At 43.1% G+C, this 26,999-nt stretch overlaps 1 protein-coding gene across 1 annotated transcript in view; it reads left to right on the forward strand.

The window, feature by feature from the left end:
* The window catches only part of LOC133785206 (zeaxanthin epoxidase, chloroplastic-like), a 45,538-nt gene that overhangs the window by 7,220 nt on the left and 11,319 nt on the right, over positions 1–26,999 (forward strand). Inside the window, exons 2-3 of the mRNA XM_062224458.1 lie at positions 9,628–9,790; positions 9,930–10,004. Coding sequence (XP_062080442.1) covers positions 9,628–9,790; positions 9,930–10,004 — 238 coding nt within the window. The remainder of the gene's footprint in view (positions 1–9,627; positions 9,791–9,929; positions 10,005–26,999) is intronic.

Raw genomic sequence — 26,999 nt, forward strand, 5'->3', positions numbered from 1 at the left:
TATAACCAGATTCCCATGCATGCCCCCGACCAAGAGCATACGAGCTTCATTACAGATAAAGGGCTCTACTGCTACAATGTCATGCCATTCGGACTCAAGAATGTCGGAGCCACGTACCAGCGGCTCGTAAACATGATGTTCTTAGAGCAAATAGGGAACAACATGGAAGTTTATGTTGACGACATGCTTGTAAAGTCTCAACTTAACAAGAACCATGTTGATGACCTCGAAGATTGCTTTGGCGTGCTCAGAAAGTACAACATGAAGTTGAATCCTCAGAAGTGCACTTTTGGGGTGTCTTCAGGAAAATTTCTGGGTTTCATTGTCAATTCTCGTGGAATCGAGGCTAATCCCGACAAGATAAAGGCCCTCATCGATATGCCTTCGCCTCAGAAGCATAAAGATGTTCAAAGCCTGACTGGCAGGATGGCAGCTCTGAGCAGGTTCATCTCGAAGTCAACAGACCGCGGTCTCCCATTCTTCAACTTATTGAAGGGAAGTAAGAAGTTCGAATGGACAGATGAATGCGAGCTAGCCTTTCAGGAGCTCAAAAAGCACCTAGCCGAACCGCCCATCCTATCAAAGCCTGAGACGGGAGAAGTACTGTTCCTGTACCTCTCAACTACCGAACACGCGATAAGCGCGGTGCTCGTCCGAGAGGAAGAGAGAATACAGAAAGCCGTATACTATATCAGTAAAAGATTACTGGGGGCAGAGTCAAGGTATCCACTGATGGAGAAGCTCGCCCTCAGTTTGGTCCACTCATCTCGAAAGCTCCGCCCTTACTTTCAGGCACATCCTATCCACGTATTAACAGATCAACCACTAAGGCAAGTCTTGTCTAAACCAGAGGCGTCTGGTCGACTCCTAAAGTGGGCTGTTGAACTCGGACAATTCGAGATCACCTACCATCCGAGGACGACCATCAAGGCACAAGCGTTGGCGGATTTCATAGTGGAGTGCACCGGCATCGCTGATGACGAGGTAATAACCACGGCCCACGAGCTGTGGAAACTTTACGTCGACGGGTCGTCAAATGAAAATGGAGCGGGGGCAGGAGTTATTTTGATCACTCCTGCAGGGAGCAAATTTCACTCTGCATTAAGGTTCGGCTTTAAAGCATCTAATAATGAAGCTGAGTACGAGGCTTTACTGGCAGGACTACGAATAGCAAAGGAACTCAAGGCCAGAGCTATACATTGCTACAGCGACTCTCAGCTCGTAGTTAATCAAATCTTGGGAGAGTACCAGGCTCGTGGCACAAAAATGGCAACTTATCTGGAGAAGGCAAAGTGCGCATTGGAGTTTTTTGAGTTTTATGCAATCGAACAGGTTCCCCGAGAACAAAACTCAAACGCAGATGCCTTAGCTCGCCTCGCCACCTCCGCCGAAAATGAGGAGCTGAATGTTGTACCCGTAGAGCACCTGTCAGCACCCAGCATTACTGAGCCAGACAAGGAAGATGTGTGCATGATCGAGACAGAACCGACCTGGATGAGCCCGATCGTTGAATACCTCGAAAATGGAATTCTTCCAAAAGATCGAAGTCAGGCTCGGAAACTAATGTATCAACTTCCTCGTTACACCATCCTGGATGGAAGACTATACAGAAGAGGGTATTCCATGCCATTGCTCAGATGCGTGACTCCCCCCGAGGCAAAGAAGATTATTGAAGAAATTCATGAAGGGTTCTGCGGAGATCATACCGGGGGGCACAGCCTATCCAAGAAGATTATACGCCAAGGATATTTCTGGCCAACCATTAAAACGGATTCTTTCGAGTTCGTGAAAAAGTGCGACAAGTGCCAGAGATTCGCCACGATACCCCGAGCTCCACCTTCCGAACTAACCATGTTGACGTCCCCATGGCCTTTTGCGGTATGGGGCATCGACCTCATAGGCTCACTCCCAACTGGCAAAGGAGGAGTAAAGTATGCTGTGGTCGCGGTTGATTACTTCACAAAATGGACAGAGGCTGAACCACTAGCGACCATAACTTCAAAGAAGATCCTAGATTTCGTGGTAAAGAACATCGTATGCCGATATGGAGTGCCAAGAAAGATTGTGTCTGACAACGGAACCCAGTTTGACTGCGACTTATTTACCAACTTTTGTAACAAGAATGGTATAATCAAGAGCTTTTCGTCAGTGGCTCACCCTCAGGCGAACGGTCAGGTCGAAGCCGTTAATAAAACTCTCAAGAGTTCCTTGAAGAAAAAGTTGGAAGAAGCGAAGGGACGATGGCCTGAGGAATTACCCCAAGTCCTTTGGGGATATAGAACTACAGCTCGGACATCAACTGGACATACCCCATTTTCTCTAGCATATGGCTGCGAGGCAATGTTGCCCATTGAGGTCGAAATTCCAACGATTCGAACTCAGATTTACAACCAAAGTTCCAATCATACTCAGCTCGAAGAAACCCTAGACTTGATTGAAGAAAAAAGGGAGGAGGCTTAGCTGAGAAATGCTGCTTACCAGCAACGAACAACAAGATATTTCAATAAAAGGGTTCGAAGTCGAAAGTTCGGAGTAGGAGATCTGGTATTGAGACGCGTATTCTTAGCAACCCGAGATTCAGCAGTAGGAGTACTCGGGCCAAACTGGGAAGGACCATACCAGATAGAATCAGTCATCCGCCCTGGCGTATACAAACTTGCGAGATTAGATGGGAGCCTCATACCACGAGCATGGAATGGCGAACACCTTAGACCATATTATCAATAGTGTAGGAAGTGTCGCCCGTAACCATGATTTTCTGTACTTAGTTTGTTTTTGAATTTCAAATAAAGGGTCTACTTTGTTTCACATGTAATTTATTTTTATTTTTGCAATCTCTCTTAATTTAATAACCTATGGTCACACTCATAGGATATTAAGGGGGCATCATTGGTATATATAGCTTAAAAAATAAAAAAATAAAAATATAAAGTATTTGGATATAACCAGATACGCGAACTTAGATAGTTCGGACTTAACCGAGCGAGCTTAGATAGTTCAGACTTAACCGAGTTATCAAAAACAAAAAAGTATTTGGATATAACCAAATACGCGAGCTTAGATAGTTCGGACTTAACCAAGCGAGCTTAGATATTTCGGACTTAACCGAGTTATCAAAAACATTAAGTATTTGGAAATAACCAAGTACACGGGCTTAGATAGTTCGGACATTACCGAACTACCAAAAACCAAAAACGTTTGGAGTTAACCAGATGTGCAAGCATAACAGGTTTGGAACAAACCAGCCAAATTATCGATCAATGATAAATGGGAGCCTAAACCCATCACAAAATATGTCGAGATCGAGGCTGGAACATCTTAAAATAGTTTCGAACTCATAACCTCGGAGCTAAGATACTAAGGATGAGGAAAAGTGACTAAAAGATTAACCAAATCATTCATATTACATGCCATATAAGTACTTTTCAGTTCATGGTTAAAGTAATGTCCGACCTTGATAAATAACGAGGTTGGAAACGGATAATTCGAATAAACTATGCATGAATGCATCGAATTTCGAGCCTAAATCCAAACTATGTTTGTATGCATAAATAAACATAACCGGTCCATCAATTATAAAAATATGCAAAATATTTCGAGCCAAGAAATGTAAGCATATAAAAGAATAATAAAGGGAATTGTGTCAGCCCTGTGGGCATAAGTTAAAATAATTACAGAAATAATGGGACGCAGCCCCGAAAACTGATCTCCCCGAGGTCAGATTCAAAGAAGTGGAGTCTCCTTGGCCTTCTCAGCATCAGTAGCACCGGACCCCTCAGGACGAATAGCATGACTATCCTCCTGAGCTCCCTCCGAAACGGTACTCGGAGCAGCTTTATCCTTCACGAGCTGCTCAGCCTCTTCCTTCTCGAGCCGAGCATTCCATCGTTCGAGGAAGGACGCCTCGAGGGGACCCAAAAAACTGGTGTCCAGTTCTTCGTTATAGGCCCACATCCGGTACATGGCTGAATCGACCGCCGTTTCCTTCTTTTCTTTGAACTCGGCAGTAAGGCGGGTTTTGATATCCTCCATGAGGTCGAGGGTGACGGCCTTGTCTTCCTCGAGCTTCTTATTGGTCTCCCGAAGCTGGATGTTATCTCTCTTTTGCTCCTCGAGTTCATTTTTCAGCTTCCCAAGCTCCTTGGCCATTTCCTCACGCTCCTTAACCACTGCCTCGAGCTTAATGTTCGCCGCCTTCAGGTCATCATTCGCTCTAAGGTGGAGGTCCCTCTCCTCTTGGGCAAGGGTCCTGCTCGAATGGACCTCGTTATTCAGCTCGTAATTGAGCTGGGCAGTGAAAGCAAGAGCCTGAAAAAAGGAAGAAACCATCATTAGCCTCGAGACAGTATGAATGTAAGCAAAGGGAATATAGGATACTTACCGCGGCAGTGGCTCGATACTCTTCTCGTACAGGACAGTGCGGTCCCGAGTGCCAGTTAGACACTGCCACTGAGGAGCCTCGAAATTTCCGTAGCTCTGGCCAATCCGGGACATTACATCCGAGATCAGCGTAGACCCGTGAGGACCGGCAGCATTATCCACCACATACGAATCCATATGGGTGGAAATGGTTAGCTTCTGAGCTCGGGAAGCAGAAGGTCTTTTGACGAGCTGGGTAGAAGGCATTTGACCCGCCACAGGAGGTTGGGATTCGACCACGGCAGCGATACCAGTCTGCGAGGCCGGCGCCACCACAGAGACGACGGCCTGCGAGGGTGGTATCGTCGTGGGGGCGTTAGTCTGGCCAGTCGACGCAGCAGCAGAGCTCGAAGACGGCGGGGGAGGAGGAGGCGTTTTCCTAGATCTCTTGGAGCTTTTCCCAGGCTGACTGGTTGTCAGTCCCCTTGCCCTGGGGCGCTTGCTCCTCTTGGCACCCGCATTGTCGATGAGGGCGTCGAGGTCGGAGTCCATATTGCCTGCACAAGTCATCACAGTGAGTCAGTAAAAGAAATACAAGTTACTTCAACACTATATATAGAGTGGTGAAAGAAAAAACCTAACTGGAACTTTCCCCCGAGCTTGAGCTTGGGGACCATGAAATTCCCCCGTCTTCAGAAGAGGCGGGGGGAGGGCCTTCCCTATAAGTTGGTGATAACCTCGAAAGGTCCCTATAGTCATTGGTCCCATACTGCACAGCTATCCCATTCCACATCTCGTCTGTGGTATACATAGTGTCGTATTTCCCGAGCCCACTATCAAACCTATGGACACAGTCATCTACCCAACTCCATATGTAGAAGTGGTATCTATCCTGTGGGCACGAGACTAGTCTATTGGGCCTGTGTTTTAATAAAGTGGGGGACCACATTCGCAAAGTAGGAAGGGTTTTACCTCCATCGGAGTCCGAGCTCGAGGCTTCGTCATTGGCCTCATTTCCCGACCGCGGACTTCTCGAGCGAATTGGGAGAGATGCTTTCTTTTCCCTCCTCGGAGGAAGGATGCCTGTGGGCAGAGGCACTTCCTCCCAGCGTTCGTATTTTTTACTGGACCAGTCAGAGGTTGACTGGCCCTGTCCCAACAAGCCACAAGCTCGAAGCTTGTCCTCATGTAGCAGAAATGAGAGAGACCTCCTGCCATAAGGGAGTTGGAGCAGGCTCTCTCTGTGCTCCTTCATTGTCTCGTCGGGGGTGGGACGCTGAAAGTTAGCTGAAAGGCGAGATACACTTCAACTAAAAACATGGATTCAAGGGCTAAAGATTCGAGCTCAAAAATAGAAAGTAACGAGAATACTTACGAATTCGCCTAAACGAACGATGTCGAGACGGGAACAGACCGTCTGTCCAGAAAAAAGCCCTCTTGAAGTCAGGGGGATGGTTCGGAAGGTCTTCAAAGATTTTTGTCTCTTTGGGGTAGCTCGAAAGATAGTAGAAACTATCTCCTCCCCGAGCTCGGGAGGGATTACTCTTCAAGCAAAAGAGATATAAAATCTCTTGGGGTGAAGGTCCTGTCCACCCCTGCTCGTGAAACAAGGACCTCAGGGCAGACAGCACCCTGTATGAATTGGTGTTGAGTTGGAATGGAGCCAACCCAACAAAATCGATAAAGTCCCTGAAAAAGGACTTCAGGGGCAGCAAAGCTCCTGCCTTTAGGTGTTCCTGGCTCCAGGCCACGTATTTCACACTGGAATCGCGGCCCCCAGGAGCGAAGCAGCTCCGTTCATGCCTTGTCGGAGCTCGACACTTCAGTGTGTCCAACGAGCTAAGGCCATGAATGGCCAGGATGTCAGTTATCTGGTCGGAGGTGGTAACCGAGCTCTGGTAGAATTCGGCTTCAAACATCTCCCTCCTAGGCTGCGAAGATGAAGGCTCCGCCATTAAGGAAAACTGAAGTTCCCCCGGGTGGTATGCTACCGTGACTTTTAACGCGGGGTCGAGGGGAACTGGCCTAGGTCCGGGGTTCGGCTCCGGATAGATGGCTTCTCAAAGAACCCTTCTCTTCTTTTCGATGACCTCGTCTATCTGGCGACGATAGTGGGCTCGAATGTCTTCTTGCTCCCGTGCGATCTCGTATTCTTTAATCCGACGCTGGTTCCGGGCAAAGATCGATTCCGGGCTCGGAGATTTGGGCTCGTAAGGAATTGCTCGTAGTGACCCCCACCGTCTTTCCGGATTCTGTGACATCTAACGAGAAAGAAAAAATGGTGAGGGCCATGCATGCAAGGATCACGAGCTCGATAGAATGAGCTCGGAGATTTAAGGACAAGAAACTAAGAATTTAGACCCTCACTAAAGGGTCAGAGCGCGTGTTCCACAGGGAAGAAAAAGAACGTGGATGATTTTTTGAAAATCCCGAAGTTCAAGGGAAAGAAAGGTGGCGGTTAGCCAGGAAAGGGCTTTTTCGGGTTTCGTGTAATTGTCAAGAATAAGGGTTTTTACCCGAAAACTTGGTGTACAAGAAACATAGCCTAAAATTTTCAAAACCCAGAAAGTTGAATCAAAACCCAGAAAGTTGAAACCACATTCAAACGTCGAATCTGGATATAAACCAGAGACGAACTTCCAGAGTAAAATCTAGAAAACCTAAAAACCTATCGGTTCAAACCCTCCTATCGCATCATGCTAAGAACGTAAACTAACATACACAGCAAGCACAGTATAAAAGGAACAACAAAAATGGCGTACTTACACAGTGATGGGGAGTGCAGCGAAATCGTCGAGTGGAGAAGAGGTTGCAAGAAAGAACTCACTGACTCGTACAAACCAGGATTCTTTTGTTTCTTCGGCCTGGAAAACATGCAATGAGCATAAACTGTGGTAAGAGGTTTAGGGAGTGTTTTTCTCTTTTTTCTGGTCTGTGATGAGCAAATGTGAAGAAGAAGAAGAGGGAGTCTTGTATAAATAGGTGGGAAAACTGAATTAATCAGGAGCGTTGATTAAAATCCTCAACAGATCGAATGGAGGGGAATCGATGATAAGATGGCGCCGAAAAGCTGTCAGACGAACGATCGTGGGCATGTTCCCAAGGTACTCAAGTACCTAAAGTGAGCAATACCCACCTGGCACGTGTCCGTTTTTAAGAGTGTGACGGTATGGTTCCCGAAAAGAGTAGTTCAAAAGTTTCCTTCTCTTAGGATTCGAACAAATACTTTTGAGGGGGCAAAATGTTATACCCAGATTTCGAGCCATAGCAAATATGACCTCGAAAGCTGAGTTCGCATTAAATGGTCTCGCGAGGGTTAGGGTATGCTCTACGATTATAAATCGGAGCCTGCAAAGTATGGTACAGACCTCGAATATGGTGACCTCGAAATGATCTCGATCTCGAAGGATAGCTCTGTGAGCCCCTCATCTTCAGGAACAACTTCGGAGCAGAGATCTCGAGCTCGATATGCCATCTCGAAAGAAATGTCAGCTCGGGAAATGTCAGTGGCTCGCACAATGACGTGAAACCTTAGATGCTGAAGCCTTGGAGATACGCTATGATTACCTTGAATATCTACAAGTGTTGTAGATATGGGATATGATCCTCATTTATTGATGTAAATCCCCAAAAATCGTGGGATATTATTTAGTCAGTTATGCGTTTCCTGATCTTTGGGGAACGTTTCCTTTTATATCTGATTATTGGCATTTAAGGCCATTTATTTTTATTCACAAAAGAGTAACTACCCAAAATATGTGGGATAGTATTCTGCATCCTTCTCTATAAATAGAGGAGTCATGCACCATTGTAAATGACTGAAATTCTGATCCTTGAGAGAAAACTCTGGAGAATTCATGCTAAAGAATTGTTCAGAGATAATCTTGAGATTAATAACAGAGACTCGTGGACTAGGCAGATTTAACTGCTGAACCACGTAAAAACCGTGTGTCTGATTTGTTTGTTTGTTTTAGCTACTGTCTTTAATTTTTTAACGTGCTCTCTTCTTTTATCTGTTGACGAAAAACGGCGTCAACAAATATTTATATTAATAATCTATACATATATGACATCTAAATACAACATTGACATAAATATATATTTACATGGATATATAACATATATATATATAAATTACAATAATATTTAAAAAGAAATTAATAATGGAATAAAATAAGAATAGAAAAATTCATAGTGTAGAGTAGTATACATGAATCAACTATTTTTAGTTTCTAATGTATCTCGTAATGTCTTTTGGTGAATTTGATGAAGAAAAAGAACTCAAATCACTTGATAAAAAATAAATTATCACACAAATTTATAAGATAAAAAAATCATATGTATGACTTTATTTTATAATTTAATTATTTAAATTATCATAAAATATCTTTAAAATGTCCTATTTTAATTAATTAATTTATTTTTGTTGAAATTTTTGTAGTTGTTATATGTTTAATATGATATTATTTTAATACGTGAAGTTTAAGTTTAAGTTTAATTAAATTTTATTTAAGTTATAAAACGTATGGTTTTATTAATTTTAAATAATTGTTATTGTAAAATATCTAAAAAATATCATATTTTAATTTGTTTAATTAATTATTTATTTAATTTGATTTATGTTTAAATCATGTTTACAATCTACTGTTAAATGTAAGAATATTTAGTTAAAGTTAACGAAAAAAGATAAAAAACCGTTAAAACAAAGAATTTTCTTTATCTACACTCTTATTACATAAAAGAGATATAAGTGAAATACAAAATAAAAGGGGTTAGTGATTTTTGTCAATAATATCCTTTTATTTTATTATTTAACAATTAATTTTATCGGAGTAACCACATTATTCAACCTTTAAATGTCAATATTTTTGGCTGATCAAAGTTACACATTTCATTCTTTCATAACATGTCTATCTCATTTATAATACGATATCTATTCTTTTCTTCAAAATAAAATAATTATATATATTTTCATATCTTATCCTATTTTATATAAACTCTTAGAAATATGCTCTTCTAAAAAAGAAATTATTTAGTTTTTATTTAAAAAAAAATTATATCTTTCCTCTCATATATGTGTGCTTCTATTATATATTATCTTATCACCTATGCACATATATTTTTATTATTTTATGTGGTCAATAAAAATGCATTCCCGCTTAGTATCGGTAATTAGAGTAATTCTCTTACTTGATTAGCTTTTAGGAATATGAAACAGAAGTGTCATTCCTGTTAAATAATTATTAATTGTATTGTGCTTTGTGACAGGCTTACCAAATTTGATTTATCAACTCCTGCTATGGAGAAAGGACTTCCTATTACACGAGTGGTATGTAGGATGACACTTCAAGATACATTGGCTAACGCAGTTGGCCCTCACATTTTGAAAAACAAGTCAAAAGTTGCTGACTTCATTCAAGAGCCTAACAAGGTTGAAAAGTTATACGTACCCTAATTAAATTTTACATGATATATATATATATCTATATAAATATATAATATGAATTGTAAATATATAAATGTAGTGCACGTTTTGTCTTGTTATTTTCCAAACAAATTGTTTTGTATAGGTGAAGGTGATACTTGAAGATGGACAGCAGTATGAAGGCGATATTTTAGTTGGCGCAGATGACATTTGGCCCAGGGTGGGTAATAAACTTTCTCCATATACATATAATGCAAAATACCACGTGCAGCTAATTTACATACCAGTTTTAAAAAAATAGACGAATCTACTAGTCAAACAACAACTCAACAAACTCTACTATATCATTATTTTTAATAGTGTAAGCTTTTAAAAAAGAAAAAGAACTAAACGAAACAGAAATTAAAATATTTTTAGAATTTCTATCTTGCCTATAAAAATTAAAATTCATCGAGTTGAGTGAAGAGCTTTTTGGTCAATAATGGAAGCATGCAGTCTTATATTATATATTATTCTATCATGACAAACATGAGAATCAATCATAATATGCTTGATATACAATCCTGAAATACCAAATTTGCAGACATAGTGCAAGGTTGCATGATTGTCACAAAATAACAAGACTAAACTTGAAAATTCTTGATCAATGATAATAACCAAGAAATTACACAAATTTCACACAACAACAAAAATTACAATTACCGGCGGAGGATCCCGCCGGTAATACATGGTGAATCCGCCGGTATTATATATTACCGGCGGAGGTCCGCCGGTAAAAACCCGCCGTTAATAATCGGTCGGTATTATCACCATTACCGACCGACTGACACCATCCGCCGGTATTGTATTATTACCGGCGGATTAATAGATGCGGGACCTCGCCGGTGATGTGCAACGCTGACCCCCGTCTGACCCGTTTATTACCGGCGGGTTCCGCCTCTAATAATCCGCCGGTATTACATTACTAATATTAAAATAAAACAATTAATTTTATTTTATTTCTTAATAAATATACATATAATACTTATTTAAAAATAATAATATTTAACATATATTATAATTAATAACACAATTAATATTCATCAAACAAAAATAACATTGTAATTAATCATAAAATTACCTTAATAAAATACAAATTGTCTCATTTTAATTACATATAAACTAATTATAAAATAAACATAATAAAATTTCAGTCTTAATATAATTAAAAAACATAATCTAATTATTATTGTTTTGATCAGGCCAACTTGGTGTAAAATATTCATTAAGATCAATATCTTGATCACTAGTATTAGGGCGCGGCAACGGTGGTGAAGCAAACTGTGGTGCTTGTGTAGAGTGATGCTGCGAAGATGACCTAAATTGTCGAGCATGTGGTCGCGGCGAGGGAGACTGATGCAAAAAACTCTCAAACTGACCATACCTCTGCTACTGCGACGAACTCACAAATTGACCATACATCTGCTGTGGATGCTGCTGCCTAGGATGTGACGTCTGAGATCCTGTAGGGAGGTCGGGGTAATAAAAAGGAGGGGACTGGGAGGAGCGTCCATACGTGTTTGGATAATTCTGTTGAGGTAGATACACATGTTGTTGTTGTGGCATCGACCAAGGAGGTGGACTTTGAGAAGATATACCACCTTCAGGTTGTGATGGTAAATATCGTTGGAGAAGGCTTTCAAACCGCAACTCAGCTTCTGTACTGGTATGCTGAGGATTACCAGATGGACCTTGTTGAGATTTCAACATCCGGATCTCTTCACGCATTGACTTCATCATTTCCGCCATAGTAGCCATGTCTTCTTGAGGTGTATGAGCAGGTTGGGCCTGTGACTGACTTTGACTTGTGGAGCTGGAAGCTGATTTTTTCCCTTTGCCTTTGCTGTAACCTACTCATCTTTGAAAGTCAGACCTCTCCCCAAGTACTTTACTCATAATCTCGTACTGATCGATCGACGAGGATTCAGCAGCAGATCCAGTTTCAGATCCCTCCGTCGGTCCTTGAGATTGGCTTTGAAGTCGTGCCCTCTCAAGCTCTTCCGTAATTTTTTCCTGTTCATAAAAAGTGTTAGAAACACATCAGTAACATAGTTTAATGAAAATAATAACACAAAAGTTTAAACTTACAAAAGTTTCTCGAGCTGTGTCGTTGACAAAAACTTTTGTCGATTTTCTCAAATGGCTATCTTTCCAAGTATCAATAACATGTTCATCAGGGTTCGCCTATACAAATTTAGAGATAGGAAGTTAGAATGTAAAATTTTGTTAAATTAAATTAATATTTTTACTTACAAATTGGTGACGCTTAGCTGCCATCGATTTTGTGCCTTGCGTCGATGTATACTTCATTTCTTTTCTGTTTTTCTTGTTTTGGTTGGATCGCGCGATAAATTTTGGGCTAAAAAACAACTGAACAATATCTTTCCAACTCTCCTTGGAGCAATGGTCAGGTGGGGCAACTAAAACACTCTGCAAATCTTTCGGATTAGAGTAATATTTTTTGAAGTGAGTATGTCTGATGTTCTTTCTCTCAGAATATCTTTTGCGCATCTCTGTGTAGATAGTTTTCATAACTCTCTCGGGTTCTGGATGACCATCAACATTATAAAAATACTACATTAAAAATAACACGTTAGTTTAGTTTGTAAATGATTTTAATAAAAAAAATTATACCACAAGACTTGTTCTAAATTTGTACCTTCATCCTTTGTACGACTTGTTCCTTAAATTGTTGAGGTACATCAGCGAAATCCAAGTAATGTCCTGGCAACAACAAAGTGACTTGGAGGCCTATCTCGCGGACAAAATCTTGGTCCTCCAAGCCAACCACTTTGTCCGTCCTAGGATCAAGCTGAAGATCTAGTGGTTTCCCAGCATTTCGCCTTCGAATTTCAAGTGGCTTCGAATTAGCCAGGCCACGACCCTTTCATCTCGGCACTTCAGCTATCCACATTTTGAAGAATAACCAAAATTTGAAATATTAATATTATATTTAAACATTCGTTGAGCTTGACTTTCAAGCTATGAGCAAAATTTGAAAATTATTATTAACCTGACTCGCAGGAAGAGGGTACTCTACTAGGATCTGGCGAGTCTAGACCTCCACCATCTCCGCCGTGAGAGGTGGCTATATCTGCTGACATTGTACTTAGGAACAAAAATGATTAGTTAGTATTAAATTGTTAGTTAGTATCAAATATCACCAATGGAAATGAACATCATGATTACAAGTCTCATATATTATATTTTAAACAATTGTCTTTATTACAAAAATATAAAAACTAAGTAGAATAATCACTATCGCTTTCATCATTAATTAAATTAACATCAATCAGAGACACATGATTAACATCATCTTCACAAATATCAACTAGCAATTCATCTTCTTCATCGACTTCTTCTTCGCCTAAGTCATCATTTATGAAATATTCTTCTAATTGATCAGCAGGTGAATTTTGTACAGTGCCAATATATATGTTGCAGGTTCATGAGATTCCATAACCAACTGACCGAGATCCACGGTCAACACAAAATTTGATGAGTTTCTGTCATGTACAACATCAACATCTGCATCAGCTTCATCGTCCTTGATGTCCCAAATTTGACGGTGATTGACATCCTCAACAATTTTCCAGTGTCGGCCTCTAAGTAGATCATCGAGATAGAATACTTGCTTAGCTTGGCTAGCAAGTATATAAGGCTCATCTTTGTACCATTCGCTACTGACGTTTATACTGGTGATATTATTTTCAGTGATTGTTTTCTTCTTGCTTGGATCAGTGTTAAACCATTTACACCTAAACAATGCAACTGAATATGCACCAGTGAAAGATAAGACCAGTACTTCTTGAAGCGTGCCATAATAGTTAAAACCTTCAGTTCCCGCAACAGACACTCCACTATTTTGTGTGGTGCGCTTTTGATCTCGGTCATAAGCGATAAATCGAACACCGTTAACTATACAACCTTCGTAGTATGTTGCCAAGTGATCTGACCCAGATGCTAAAGCTAGCAACTCATCACCATTCTCTAAAGATCCTTGTTTGTGCAAGTCATATATCTAAATAAATTAATAAACCTATATTAGAATGATAAAAATATCATTACAATAATAAAGGTTTAAAAATAATCTCAATTTTACCTTCTTATGAAACCACTGGCGAAAATTTTTCTTCTGTAAAAGATTATGATCACCATCTGGGAATTTCAGTTTGATCTCTACTAGGTGTTCGCTGTAAATTTGAAAGCTTTGACTACATTAGATAAAATAATTTGGAATAAACATAAATTTCACTTTAAAGGGAATAAACTTACTCTAAGTAATCCTGAATTTCGGGTGAATTGTTAATGATGAACCATTCAGCCATTTCACGAGTCGCAAGATCGAGAGGCTTGAGAGTTCCCTTTGTTAGGGGACGACATTGAGATTGAAACACAGTAAGGTGTCGTGGGACATACACCTCATCTTTATTGCGATCAAGACGATTAAATTTAGTTTCAACCCCTTTGAAATACATCGAACAAAATGTCATAGCCTCATCAGCGACATAGCCTTCAGCTATTGACCCTTCAGGACGAGCTTTATTTCCCACGTAGTTCTTCAATTTTTTCATGTACCTTTCAAAAGGATACATCCATCTCATAAATACCGGTCCACCCAAAATTGCTTCTTCAGGAAAATGTAAGACCAAGTGAATCATTATATCAAAAAAAGCCGGAGGAAAGATCAACTCCATCTTGCACAATATCAGAACAAGGTCTTTTTGTGCTTCCTCCATATCTGTAACATTTATAGTCCTCGAACATAGTTGCCTGAAAAAACTACATAGTTCAGAAATGGTGGTCGATATATCTTTTGGGAGAAACTTGCGAACACCCACAGACAATAATCGTTGCATTATAACATGACAATCGTGGGATTTCAACCCAATGATATTTGTTTCATTCTCGATTACTTTTTTCTTCAAAATTGAACAAAAGCCATCTGGAAATTTCACTTCTTTAATAAATTGACAAAATTGTTGTCTCTGAGCAGGAGTTAACACGTAAGAAGCATGCGGCTTCATCAACTTTCCACTCTCATCTTCATAAATCCACAATGATTCCCTTACCCCCATCTTCTTCAAATCATATCTTGCATTAGTAGTGTCCTTAGACTTATCATTGTCCAAGATTGTGCCGAGGAGACTATCGCACACATTTTTTTCGACATGCATGACATCAATGTTATGTTTTAAAATGTTTGTACTCCAATAATCAAGCTCGTAGAAGATGCTTTTTTTCCTCCAATTTCTATCTTCCGCAACTCTTCTACGTTTCACACCTCCAAACTGCAAGTGTTTTCCAGGAACTTGGGGTGGAAGGTTGTCCACTTGTTCTAATATTTCCTCACAAGTAAATTGTTTAGGAGGACGTCTTCTCTCAATTTGTCCATCAAACTCAGTGTTCCTTCTCATTCGATGTGTACTGGGCAAGAATCTTCTGTGACCAACATAAGATGTCTTACCGATCACTCGAATGGAAGATGTGTCTTCATTACATGTAGGACAAGCTTTGTATCCCTGACCACTCCATCCAGACAAACTACTTCGAGCTGGAAAATCATTGACTGTCCATAAAAGGGTTGCGCGCAGCTTGAACATAGTGTTGGTCGTACTATCTCTCGTAACAACTTCGTTAGCTCACAACTCCTTCAACTCATCCACCAATGGTCTTAGAAATACATCTATGTCCTTACCCGGTGATTTTGGACCAGGAATAAGGATGGTCAGCATCAAATTGTTGTCTTTCATACATAACCAAGGTGGAAGATTATAGTTCGCCAACACCACAGGCCACATGCTGTATGCGAGGTTCATGTTGCCAAATGGATTAAATCCATCAGCAGCTAAGCCTAAACGAACATTCCTAGGATCACTTGCAAAACCAGGATGATTGACGTCAAAGTTCTTCCACGCCGTCCCATCCACCGGGTGTCGCATCACTCCATCATCTTTCGATTTCCCAGTGTGGTGCCATAGCATGTCCTTCGCTGTAAGCCTTGAGCTGTATAGTCTTTTCAACCGGGGTGTCAATGGAAAGTAACGCATCACCTTATGCGGCAACTTTTTTCCTTTAGTTTTTTCAAAAGTAACCCATCGACTAGTTCCGCAAACTGGACATTCCTCTTTGTTTGCATGCTCTTTGTAAAATAAACAGCAATCATACTGGCACACATGAATCGACTCGTATCCCAACCCTAATTTCTTCAATCTCTTTTTAGCCTCGTAGTATGTTGATGGAATTTTATTTTCCTTCGAAAAGGAAAGCTTTAACAACTTCAATAATTCATCGAATATGTTGTTAGGAATCTTCCCTCTAACTTTCAAATGTAATAGCTTAGCTAAGAAGTTAAGGGAAGAAATCCAATCACATCCAGGATACAACTCAGCTTCAATCTCCTCAAATAACTCGTCGTAATATTCACTTGCGCCACTATTGTCTACTTGCTCAGTTGTCGGTAAGAGGAAGTCCTCCACTATGGGGATCATCTCGTCAACTTCATCATCATCAACTACCTCATCAACAACATCTAGTTCCGCTTCCCCATGATAAATCCACCTCTCATAACCTTGATGTTGACGCCGTTTTTCGTCAATCAGATAAAAGAAGAGCACAAAAACAATGAATGATGATGGCCAAACGGAACAAACAAATCAAACACACGGTTTTTTACGTGGTTCAGCAGTTAAATCTGCCTAGTCCACGAGTCTCTGTTATTAATCTTAAGATTATCTCTGAACAATTCTTTAGTATGAATTCTCCAGAGTTTTCTCTCAAGGATCAGAATTTCGGTCCATTACAATGGGGCATGGCTTCTCTATTTATAGAGAAGGATGCAGAATACTATCCCACATATTTTGGGTAGTTACTCTTTTATGAATAAAATTAATGGCTTTAAATGCCTTTAATCAGATAAAAAAGGAAACGTCCCTGAAGACCAGGAAACGCATAACTGACTAATTAATATCCCACGATTCTTGGGGATTTACATCAATAAATGAGGATTACATCTCATGTTTGCAATACTTGTAGATATTCAAGGTGGTTATAGCGTATCTCCAAGGCTTTAGCATCTCAGGTTTCACGTCATTGTGCGAGCCACTGACATCTCCCGAGCTAACATTGCTTTCGAGATAGTACATCGAGCTCAAGATCCCTGCTCCGAAGTTGTTCCTGAAGATGAGGGTGTTCCTCGGAGCTACCTTTCGAGATCGAGATCATTTCGAGGTCACCACATTCGAGATCATACATCGTACTTCTCAGACTCGATATACCATCCTTGAGCATCCCCCAATCCTTGCGAGACCATTTGTTGCGAACTCAGCTTTCGAGGTCACATTCACTATGGCTCGAAATCTGGGTATAACATTTTGCCCCCTCAAAAGTATTTGTTCGAATCCTAAGAGAAGGAAACTTTTGAACTACCTTTTCTAGGAACCGTACCGTCATACACTTTCGAAAATGGTCACGTGTCGGCTGGGTATTGCTCACTTTAGGTGCTTGAGTACCTTGGGAACACGCCCACGATCGTCCGTCTGACAACTTTTCGGCGCCTTCTTGTCATTAATCCCCATCCGTTCGATCTAGTGAGAATTTCACTCGACGCTCCTGATTAATTCCATTTTCCCACCTATATATACAAGACCCCCCTCTTCGTCTTCTTCTTCACGTTTGTCCATCGTAAGCAAGAAAAGAAAAATAACCAGAGAACCAGAGACTCTCCTAAAAAGCTTCTGTCCCGCGCATGTTTTCTCGACCCAAGAAACAAAGAAATCCTGGTCTGTTCGAGTCAGTGAGTTCTTTCTTGCAACCTCTTCTCCAATCGACGATTTCGCTGCAATCACCATCACTGTGTAAGTACGCCATTTTTGTTGTTCTTTTTTTATACTGTTTTTGCTGTGTATGCTAGTTTACATTCTTAGCATAATAAGATAGGGGGTTTCGTTTCGATAGGCTTTCAAGTTTCCTAGACTTCCCTTGCTGGATTTCGCATCACTGGTTTATATCCAGTTTTAACGTTTGAGCGAAGTTTCAACTTTCTGGGTTTTGAAAATTTTAGGCCATGTTTCTTGTACATTAAGTTTTCGGGTAAGAACCCTTGTCCTTGACAAATGCGCGAAACCCAAGAATGCCCCTCCTGGCTAACCGCCACCTTTCTTTCCCTTGAATTTCGGGATTTTCAAAAGATCACCCACGCTCCTTTTCTTTCCTGTGGAACACACGCTCTGACTCTTTAGTAAGGGTCTCAATATTTAATTTTTTGTTCCTAAATCCCCGAGCTCATACCACTGAGCTCGTGATTCTTGCATGCATGGCCCTCACCATTTTTTCTTTCTCGTTAGATGTCACAGAATCTGGAAAGACGGTGGGGGTCATTGCGAGCCATCCCTTACGAGCCTAAATCTCCGAGCCCAGAATCGCTGTTCGCCCGGAATCAGCGTCGGATAAAAGAATACGAGCTTGCGCGCAAGCAAGAGGACACTCGAGCTCACTATCGCCGTCAGATAGACGAGGTCATTGAAAATAAGAGAAGAGTTCTTCGGGAGGCCATCTATCCGGAGCCCAACCCAGGACCTAGGCCAATCCCCCTCGACCCTGCGTTAAAAGTCACGGTTGCATATCATCCGGGGGAACTCCAATTTTCTTTAATGGCGGAGCCTTCGTCTTCGCAGCCTAGGAGGGAGATGTTCGAAGCTGAGTTCTACCAGAGCTCGGTTACCACCACCGACCAAATAACTGACATCCTGGCCCTCCATGGCCTTAGTTCGTTGGACACCCTGAAGTGTCGAGCTCCGGCTAGTCATGAACGGAGCTGTTTCGCCCCTGGGGGCCGCGATGCCAGTGTGAAATACGCGGCCTGGAGCCAGGAACATATAAGGGCGGGAGCTCTGCTGCCCTTGAAGTCCTTCTTCAGAGACTTCATTGCTTTCGTTGGGTTGGCTCCATTCCAACTCAACACCAATTCGTACAGGGTGCTGTCTGCCCTGAGGTCCTTGTATCACGAGCTGCAGTGGAAAGGACCTTCACCCCAAGAGATTTTATATCTCTTTTGTTTGAAAAGTAACCCCTCTCGAGCTATCCCAAAGAGACGAAGATTTTTGAAGATCTTCCAAACCACCCTCCTGACTCCAAAAAGGCTTTTTTCTGGACAGACGGTCTGTCCCCGTCTCGACATCGTTCTTTCAGGCGGATTCGTAAGTACTCTTGTTACTGTTATTTTTTTTTGAGCTCGGATTTTTAGCCCTTAAGACCATACTTAGCTGAAATGTGCCTCGCCTTTCAGCTAATTTTCAGCGTCCCTCCCCCTCCAAGACAATGAGGGAACACAGAGAGGCCTTGCTCAGACTTCCTTATGGTAGGAGGTCCCTCTCATATCTTCTTCATGAGGACCAGCTCCGAGCCTGTGGGTTGTTGGGAGAAGGCCAGTCGACCTCTGACTGGTCTAACAAAAAATACGAACGTTGGGAGGAGGTGCCACAGCCCACAAGCACCCTTCTTCCGAGGAGAGAAAAGAGAGCACCTCTCCCAGTTCGCTTGAGGAGTCCGCGATCTGGGAATGAAGCCAACGACGAGGCCTCTAGCTCGGACTCAGATGAAGGTAAAACCCTTTCTACTTCGAGAATGTGGTCCCCTACTTTGCTAAAACACAGGCCCAATAGGTTAGTCTCGTGCCCACAGGATAGATACCACTTCTACATATGGAGTTGGGTAGACGACTGTGTCCATAGGTTTGATAGTGGGCTCGGGAAATACGACACTATGTACACCACGGACGAGGTGTGGAATGGGATAGCTGTGCAGTATGGGACCAATGATTATAGGGACCTCTCGAGGTTATCACCAACTTATAGGGAAGGCACTCCCCTCGCCTCTTCTGAAGACGGGGGAATTTCATGGTCCCCAAGCTCAAGCTCGGGGGAAAGTTCCAGTTAGGTTTTTTCTACCATCACTCTATACGTCTATGATACAGAAGTAACTTGTACACCTCTTTTACTGACTCACTGTGTTGACTTGTGCAGGCGATATGGACTCCGACCTTGACACCCTTATTGACAATGCGGGTGCCAAGAGGAGCAAACGCCCCAGGGCAGGGGGACTGAAAACCAGCCAGCCGGGGAAAGGCTCCAAGAGATCTAAGAAAACGCCTCCTCCTCCCCCGCCGGCTTCGAGCTCTGCTGCTGCATCGACTGGCCAGACTAGCGCCCCCACGACGATGCCATCCTCGCAGGCCGTCGTCTCTGCGGTGGCACCGACCTCGCTGGCTGGTACCCCTATCGTGGTTGAGTCCCAAACTCCTGTGGTGGGTCAAACGTCTTCTGCTCAGCTCGCCAAGAGACCTTCTGCTTCTCGAGCTCAGAAGCTAACCATCTCCACCCATATGGACTCATATGTGGTGGACAACGCTGCCGGACCTCATGGATCTACGTTGATTTCGGACGTCATGTCCCGGATCGGCCAGAGCTATGGCAGTTTCGAAGCTCCCCAGTGGCAGTGCCTAACTGGCACCCGAGACCGCACTGTTCTCTACGAGAAGAGTATCGAGCACACCGTTGCAGTAAGTATTTTTCCATATTTCTTTCGCTTATATCCATGCTGTCTTGAGGCTAATGGTGGTTTCTTCCTTTTTTCAGGCTCTTGCCTTCACGGCCCAGCTCAACTATGAGCTTAACAACGAGATCCATTCGAGCAGGACTCATGCCCAAGAGGCGAAGGACCTCCACCTTAGAGCGAACGATGATCTGAAGGCGGCGAATGCTAAGCTCGAGGTAGTGGTTAAGGAGCTCGAGGATATGGCCAAGGAGCTCGGAAAGCTGAAAACTGAACTCGAGGAGCAAAAGAAAGATAACACCCAGCTTCGGGAGACCAATAAGAAGCTCGAGGAGGACAGGAACTCCACCTTCGACCTTATAGAGGATGTCAAAGCTCGCCTTACTGCCGAGTACAAAGAAAAGAAGGAAACGGCGGTCGACTCAGCCATGTACCGGATGTGGGCTTATAACGAAGAGCTGGACACCAGCTTTTTGGGTCCCCACGAGGCGCCGTTTCTTGAACGATGGAATGCTCGGCTCGAGAAGGAAGAGGCTGAACGGCTTGAGAAGGAGAAGGCTGAGCAGCTCGAGAAGGAAAAGGCTGCTCCGGGCACTGTTTCGGAGGAAGCTCAGGAGGATAGTCATGCTATTCGTCCTGAGGGGTCCGGTGCCACTGATGCTGAGAAGGCCAAGGAGACTCCTCTTCTTTGAATCTGACCTCGGGGAGATCAGTTATCGGGGCTGCGTCCCCTTATTTCTGTAATTATTTTAATTGATGCCCACGGGGCTGATACAATTCCCTTTACTATTCTTTTATATGCTTACATTTCTTGGCTCGAAATATTTTGCACATTTTTATATTGATGAACCGGTTATGTTTATTTATTCATACAAACATAGTTTGGATTTTAGGCTCGAAATTCGATGCATTCATCCATAGTTTATTCGAATTATCTGCTTCCGACCTCGTTACTTATCAAGGTCGGATATTACTTTTACCATGAACTCGAGAGTACTTATATGGTGTGTAATATGAATGATCTGGTTATATCTTTTTTTTTTTGTTTAGTCACTTTTCCTCATCCTCAGTTCTTGCTCCGAGGTTAAGAGTTCGAAACTATTTCTTTAAGATATTCCAGCCTCGATCTTGACGTATCTCGACATAGGTTTAGGTTCCTACTTATCATCGACTAATTTTTTGGCTGGTTTGTTCCAGACTTGTTAAGTTTGCACATCTGGTTAACTCCAAACGTTTTAGGTTTTTGGTAGTTCGGTTATGTCTGAACTATCTAAGCTCGCGTACTTGGTTATCTCCAAATACTTTTATCTCTTTGGTAGTTCGGTTATGTCCGAACTATCTAAGCTCGCGTACTTGGTTATCTCCAAATACTTTTATCTCTTTGGTAGTTCGGTTATGTCCGAACTATCTAAGCTCGCGTACTTGGTTATCTCCAAATACTTTATGTATATTTTTTATTTTTTAAGCTGGTGGTATGTATACCAATGATGCCCCCTTAATATCCTATGAGTGTGACCATAGGTTATTAAATTAAGAGAGAATGCAAAAATAAAAATAAATTACATGTGAAACAAAGTAGACCCTTTATTTGATGAAATTCAAAAACAAACTAAATACAGATAGAAAATCATGGTTACAGGCGACACTTTCTACACTATTGATAATATGGTCTAAGGTGTTCGCCATTCCATGCTCGAGGTATCAGGCTCCCATCTAATCTCGCTAGTTTGTATACGCCAGGTCGGATGACTGACTCTATCTGGTATGGTCCTTCCCAGTTCGGCCCGAGCACCCCAGCTGTTGGATCTCGGGTTGCTAAGAATACTCGTCTCAAAATCAGGTCTCCCACTCCGAACTTTCGATCTCGGACCCTCTTATTGAAATATCTCGTGATTCGTTGCTGGTAAGCAGCATTTCTCAGCTGAGCCTCTTCTCTTTTTTCTTCGATCAAGTCTAGGGTTTCTTCGAGCTGAGTATGATTGGAACTTTGATCGTAAATATGAGTTCGGATCGTCGGAATTTCGACCTCGATGGGCAACATTTCCTCGCAGCCGTACGCTAGAGAGGACGGAGTATGTCCTGTTGATGTCCGAGCTGTAGTCCTATATCCCCAAAGGACTTGAGGCAATTCCTCGGGCCATCGTCCCTTTGCCTCTTCTAACTTTTTCTTTAGAGAGCTCTTGAGAGTTTTGTTAACGGCTTCGACCTGACCATTCGCTTGAGGGTGAGCCACTGATGAAAAACTCTTTATTATACCGTTCTTGTTACAAAAGTTGGTGAATAAGTCACAATCGAACTGGGTTCCGTTATCAGATACATTCTTTCTTGGTACTCCATATCGGCATACGATGTTCTTTACCACGAAATCAAGGATCTTTTTCGAAGTTATGGTCGCCAATGGTTCAGCCTCCGTCCATTTCGTGAAGTAATCAACGGCGACCACAGCATATTTAACTCCGCCTTTTCCAGTTGGGAGTGAGCCTATGAGGTCGATGCCCCATACCGCGAAAGGCCATGGGGATGTCAACATGGTCAGTTCGGAAGGTGGAGCTCGGGGTATCGTGGCGAATCTCTGGCATTTGTCGCACTTTTTCACGTACTCGAAGGAGTCCGTTTTAATGGTTGGCCAGAAATATCCTTGGCGTATAATCTTCTTGGATAGGCTATGCCCCCCGGTATGGTCTCCGCAGAACCCTTCATGAATTTCTTCAATGATTTTCTTAGCCTCGGGAGGAGTTACACATCTAAGCAGCGGCATGGAGTACCCTCTTCTGTATAACTTTCCATCCAGAATGGTGTAACGAGGAAGTTGATACATCAACCTTCGAGCTTGATTTCGATCTCTTGGAAGAATTCCATTTTCGAGATAATCAACTATCAGACTCATCCAGGTTGGCTCTGTTTCAATCATGCACACATCTTCCTCGTCTGGCTCAGCAATGCTGGGTGCTGATAGGTGTTCTACGGGTATAACATTCAGCTCTTCATTTTCGGCAGAAGTGGCAAGCCGAGCTAAGGCATCTGCATTTGAGTTTTGTTCTCGGGGAACCTGCTCGATTGCATAAAACTCGAAATACTCCAATGCGGATTTTGCCTTCTCCAGATAAGCTGCCATTCTTGTGCCACGAGCCTGGTACTCTCCCAAGATTTGATTAACCACGAGCTGGGAGTCGCTGTAGCAATGTATAGCTTTGGCCTTGAGTTCTTTTTCTATTCGTAGTCCCGCAAGTAAAGCCTCGTACTCAACTTCGTTATTAGATGCTTTAAAGCCAAATCTTAAAGCAGAGTGAAATTTTCTCCCTGCAGGAGTGATCAGAATAACTCCTGCCCCCGCTCCATTTTCATTTGATGAGCCGTCGACGTAAAGTTTCCACAGCTCGTGGGCCGTGGTTATTACCTCGTCGTCAGCTATACCAGTGCACTCCACTATGAAGTCTGCCAAGGCTTGTGCCTTAATGGTCGTTCTCGGATGGTAAGTGATCTCGAACTGTCCGAGCTCAACAGCCCATTTAAGGAGCCGACCTGACGCCTCTGGTTTAGACAGGACTTGCCTAAGTGGTTGGTCTGTCAGTACATGGATGGGATGTGCCTGAAAGTAAGGGCGGAGCTTGCGAGATGAATGGATTAGGCTGAGGGCAAGCTTCTCCATCAATGGATATCTTGACTCTGCCCCCAGTAATCTTTTACTGATGTAATAGACGGGTTTCTGCACCCTCTCTTCCTCCCGAACGAGCACCGCGCTTATCGCGTGTTCGGTGGTTGAGAGGTACAGGAACAATACTTCTCCCGTCTCAGGCTTCGAGAGGATAGGCGGTTCGGCTAAGTGCTTTTTGATCTCCTGAAAGGCCAGCTCGCACTCCTCTGTCCATTCAAACTTCTTACTTCCTTTCAATAAGTTGAAGAATGGAAGGCCACGATCCGTTGACTTCGAGATGAATCTGCTCAGGGCGGCCATCCTCCCAGTCAAGCTTTGGACATATTTATGCTTCCGAGGTGAAGGCATATCAATCAGGGCCTTTATTTTGTCGGGATTAGCCTCGATCCCTCGAGAGTTGACAATAAAGCCCAGGAATTTTCCTGAAGACACCCCAAAAGTGCACTTCATAGGATTTAGCTTCATGTTGTATTTTCTGAGTACGCAAAGCACTCTTCGAGATCGTCAACATGGTTCTTGTTAAGTTGAGACTTTACAAGCATGTCATCAACGTAAACTTCTATGTTGTTCCCTATTTGCTCTGAAAACATCATGTTTACAAGTCGCTGGTACGTGGCTCCAGCATTCTTGAGTCCGAATGGCATGACATTGTAGCAGTAGAGCCCTTTATCTGTGATGAAACTCGTATGCTCTTGGTCGGGGGCATGCATGGGAATCTGGTTATATCTAGAATAGGCATCCATGAACGACATCAGGCCATGCCCCGCCGTGGCATCCACGAGCTGGTCAATTCTTGGCAGCGGAAAACAGTCTTTCGGGCAGGCCTTGTTGAGGTCCGAGTAGTCAATGCAGGTTCTCCACGTCCCATTGGGCTTCGGGACCAACACTGGATTGGCTACCCAGTCAGGGTAAAAAGCGTCCCTGATGAAATTGTTTGCTTTCAACCTGTCAACTTCCTCCTTTAGTGCTTTCTTTCTATCCTCGTCCAGCTGTCTTCGCTTTTGTTGCTTCGGGGGAAAGCTTTTGTCTATATTCAATGCGTGGCTCGCAACATTTGGGCATATCCCCACCATGTCTGAGTGTGACCATGCGAAGACATCCTGGTTTTTCTTGAGGAAGCAAATTAATTGCTATTTTGCCTCGCCTTGGAGGTGTTTTCCAACCTTTACCTTCTTCGAGGGTTCAGCTTCGTCGAGCTGAACTTCTTCGAGCTCTTCTAATGGTTCGAGGTCAACTTTCTCCTCAATCCTTGGATCGATTTCCTTGTCAATTTCTAAAACCGTCCCATCTTTATTTTGTATGATAACGAGTGCTTGAGCGCTCGTTTGTTTCTTTCCCCTCAAAGAGATGTTGTAGCATTCTCTCCCTGCCAATTGATCTCCTCTTAATGTTCCGACCCCGCTCGAAGTTGGGAACTTAAGGGCTAGATGCCTTACAGATGAAACTGCCCCCAGCCCGACCAGGGCGGGTCTCCCGAGCAGTACATTGTAGGCAGATGGTAACTCTACTACCACGAACTCCATCATCTTGGTCACCGAGACTGGATAGTCTCCCAAGGTCACAGGGAGTTCGATGGACCCCATACAGGCGGTTCCTTCTCCAGAAAAGCCGTACAAAGTGGTTGCACAAGCCTTCAGGTCGCGAAGGGAGAGTCCCATTTTCTCTAGTGTTGCTTTATAAAGAATGTTAACTGAGCTCCCATTGTCTATGAGAACTCGGCGCACTCTTTTGTTGGCAAGCTGCAGGGTAATGACTAATGGATCATGATGAGGGAACTGGACATGAGAGGCATCTTCCTCGGTGAAGGTTATAGGTTGAGTTTCAACTCTTTGGCTTTTTGGTGCCCTTGGTTCGGGTTCATAAGGAGACCCGCCCCCTGTCTTCAACTCATTCACGTATCACTTTTGAGCATTTCTACCCCCTCCTGCGAGATGAGGACCTCCCGAGATGGTTATTACGTCCTCTCCATCTATCGGCGGGGGCCTGTCTTCTTCCCGAGATCGGGAGTTATTATTCTGTGTCGCCGAAGGCGCGGCTATTCTCTGGCTTGCAGTAGTCTGTCCAGTACTCTGGTTTTTGACATACTGCCTGAAATAACCTCTCGAGATCAACCCTTCGATCTCGTCCTTCAGCTGTCGGCACTCATCAGTTGTGTGTCCGGTGTCTCTATGGAACCGACAATATTTGCTGGAATCCTTTTTGGACTTTTGATTCCTCATTGGGTCCGGACGCCTGAAGGGGACCTGGTTTTCATTAGCCAGGTATATGTTTTCTCGAGACTCGTTGAGCTCGGTGTGCACTTTATATACGGAGAAATACCTTTCTCCTTTCTTCTTCTTTCCTCCTTCAGCCTCGGGGTTATTTCCCTCGCTCTTTTTCCTCTTGGAGGGATTCTCCGAGGTAGGCTGTGGAGCTGCTGGGTCAGCCGAGGTTGAGGCGGAGTTAATGTTTATCGTTGTAGTTTTGGTCTGCGAGGTCACCTTGAGCGTTGACCTCGCATCCTCTACATTGACAAATCTCTGCGCTCGTCTGTTAAACTCAGTTATTGACCTTACCGGTTTCCCTTGCATGTCATCCCAAAGGGCGCTTCCGGGTAACACACCAGCTCGGATAGCCATCAGGTGCCCACTGTCATCCACATCTCGAGCCCGGGCGACCTCTAGATTAAATCTTGTCAGGTAGCTTTTCAGTGTTTCGCCCGGCTGTTGTCGGACGTTAGTCAAAGTGGATGCCTCTGGTCTGACTCCCATCATAGCTCGGAACTGCTTCTTGAAGTCTCTAGACAACTGATCCCATGAAGTTATCGAGTGTCTCTTGTACTTCTCGAACCAACTCTTGGCAGGTCCGGCCAATGATGTCGGAAACAACATGCACCTGAGCTCGTAACCCACGTTACTAGCCCTCATAATAATGTTGAATGTACTCAGGTGGCTACATGGGTCGGTTTTTCCTTCAAATGCTGGGACGTGA

This window comes from Humulus lupulus, chromosome 6 (assembly GCF_963169125.1).
Source record: "Humulus lupulus chromosome 6, drHumLupu1.1, whole genome shotgun sequence".
Taxonomy (NCBI): domain Eukaryota; kingdom Viridiplantae; phylum Streptophyta; class Magnoliopsida; order Rosales; family Cannabaceae; genus Humulus; species Humulus lupulus.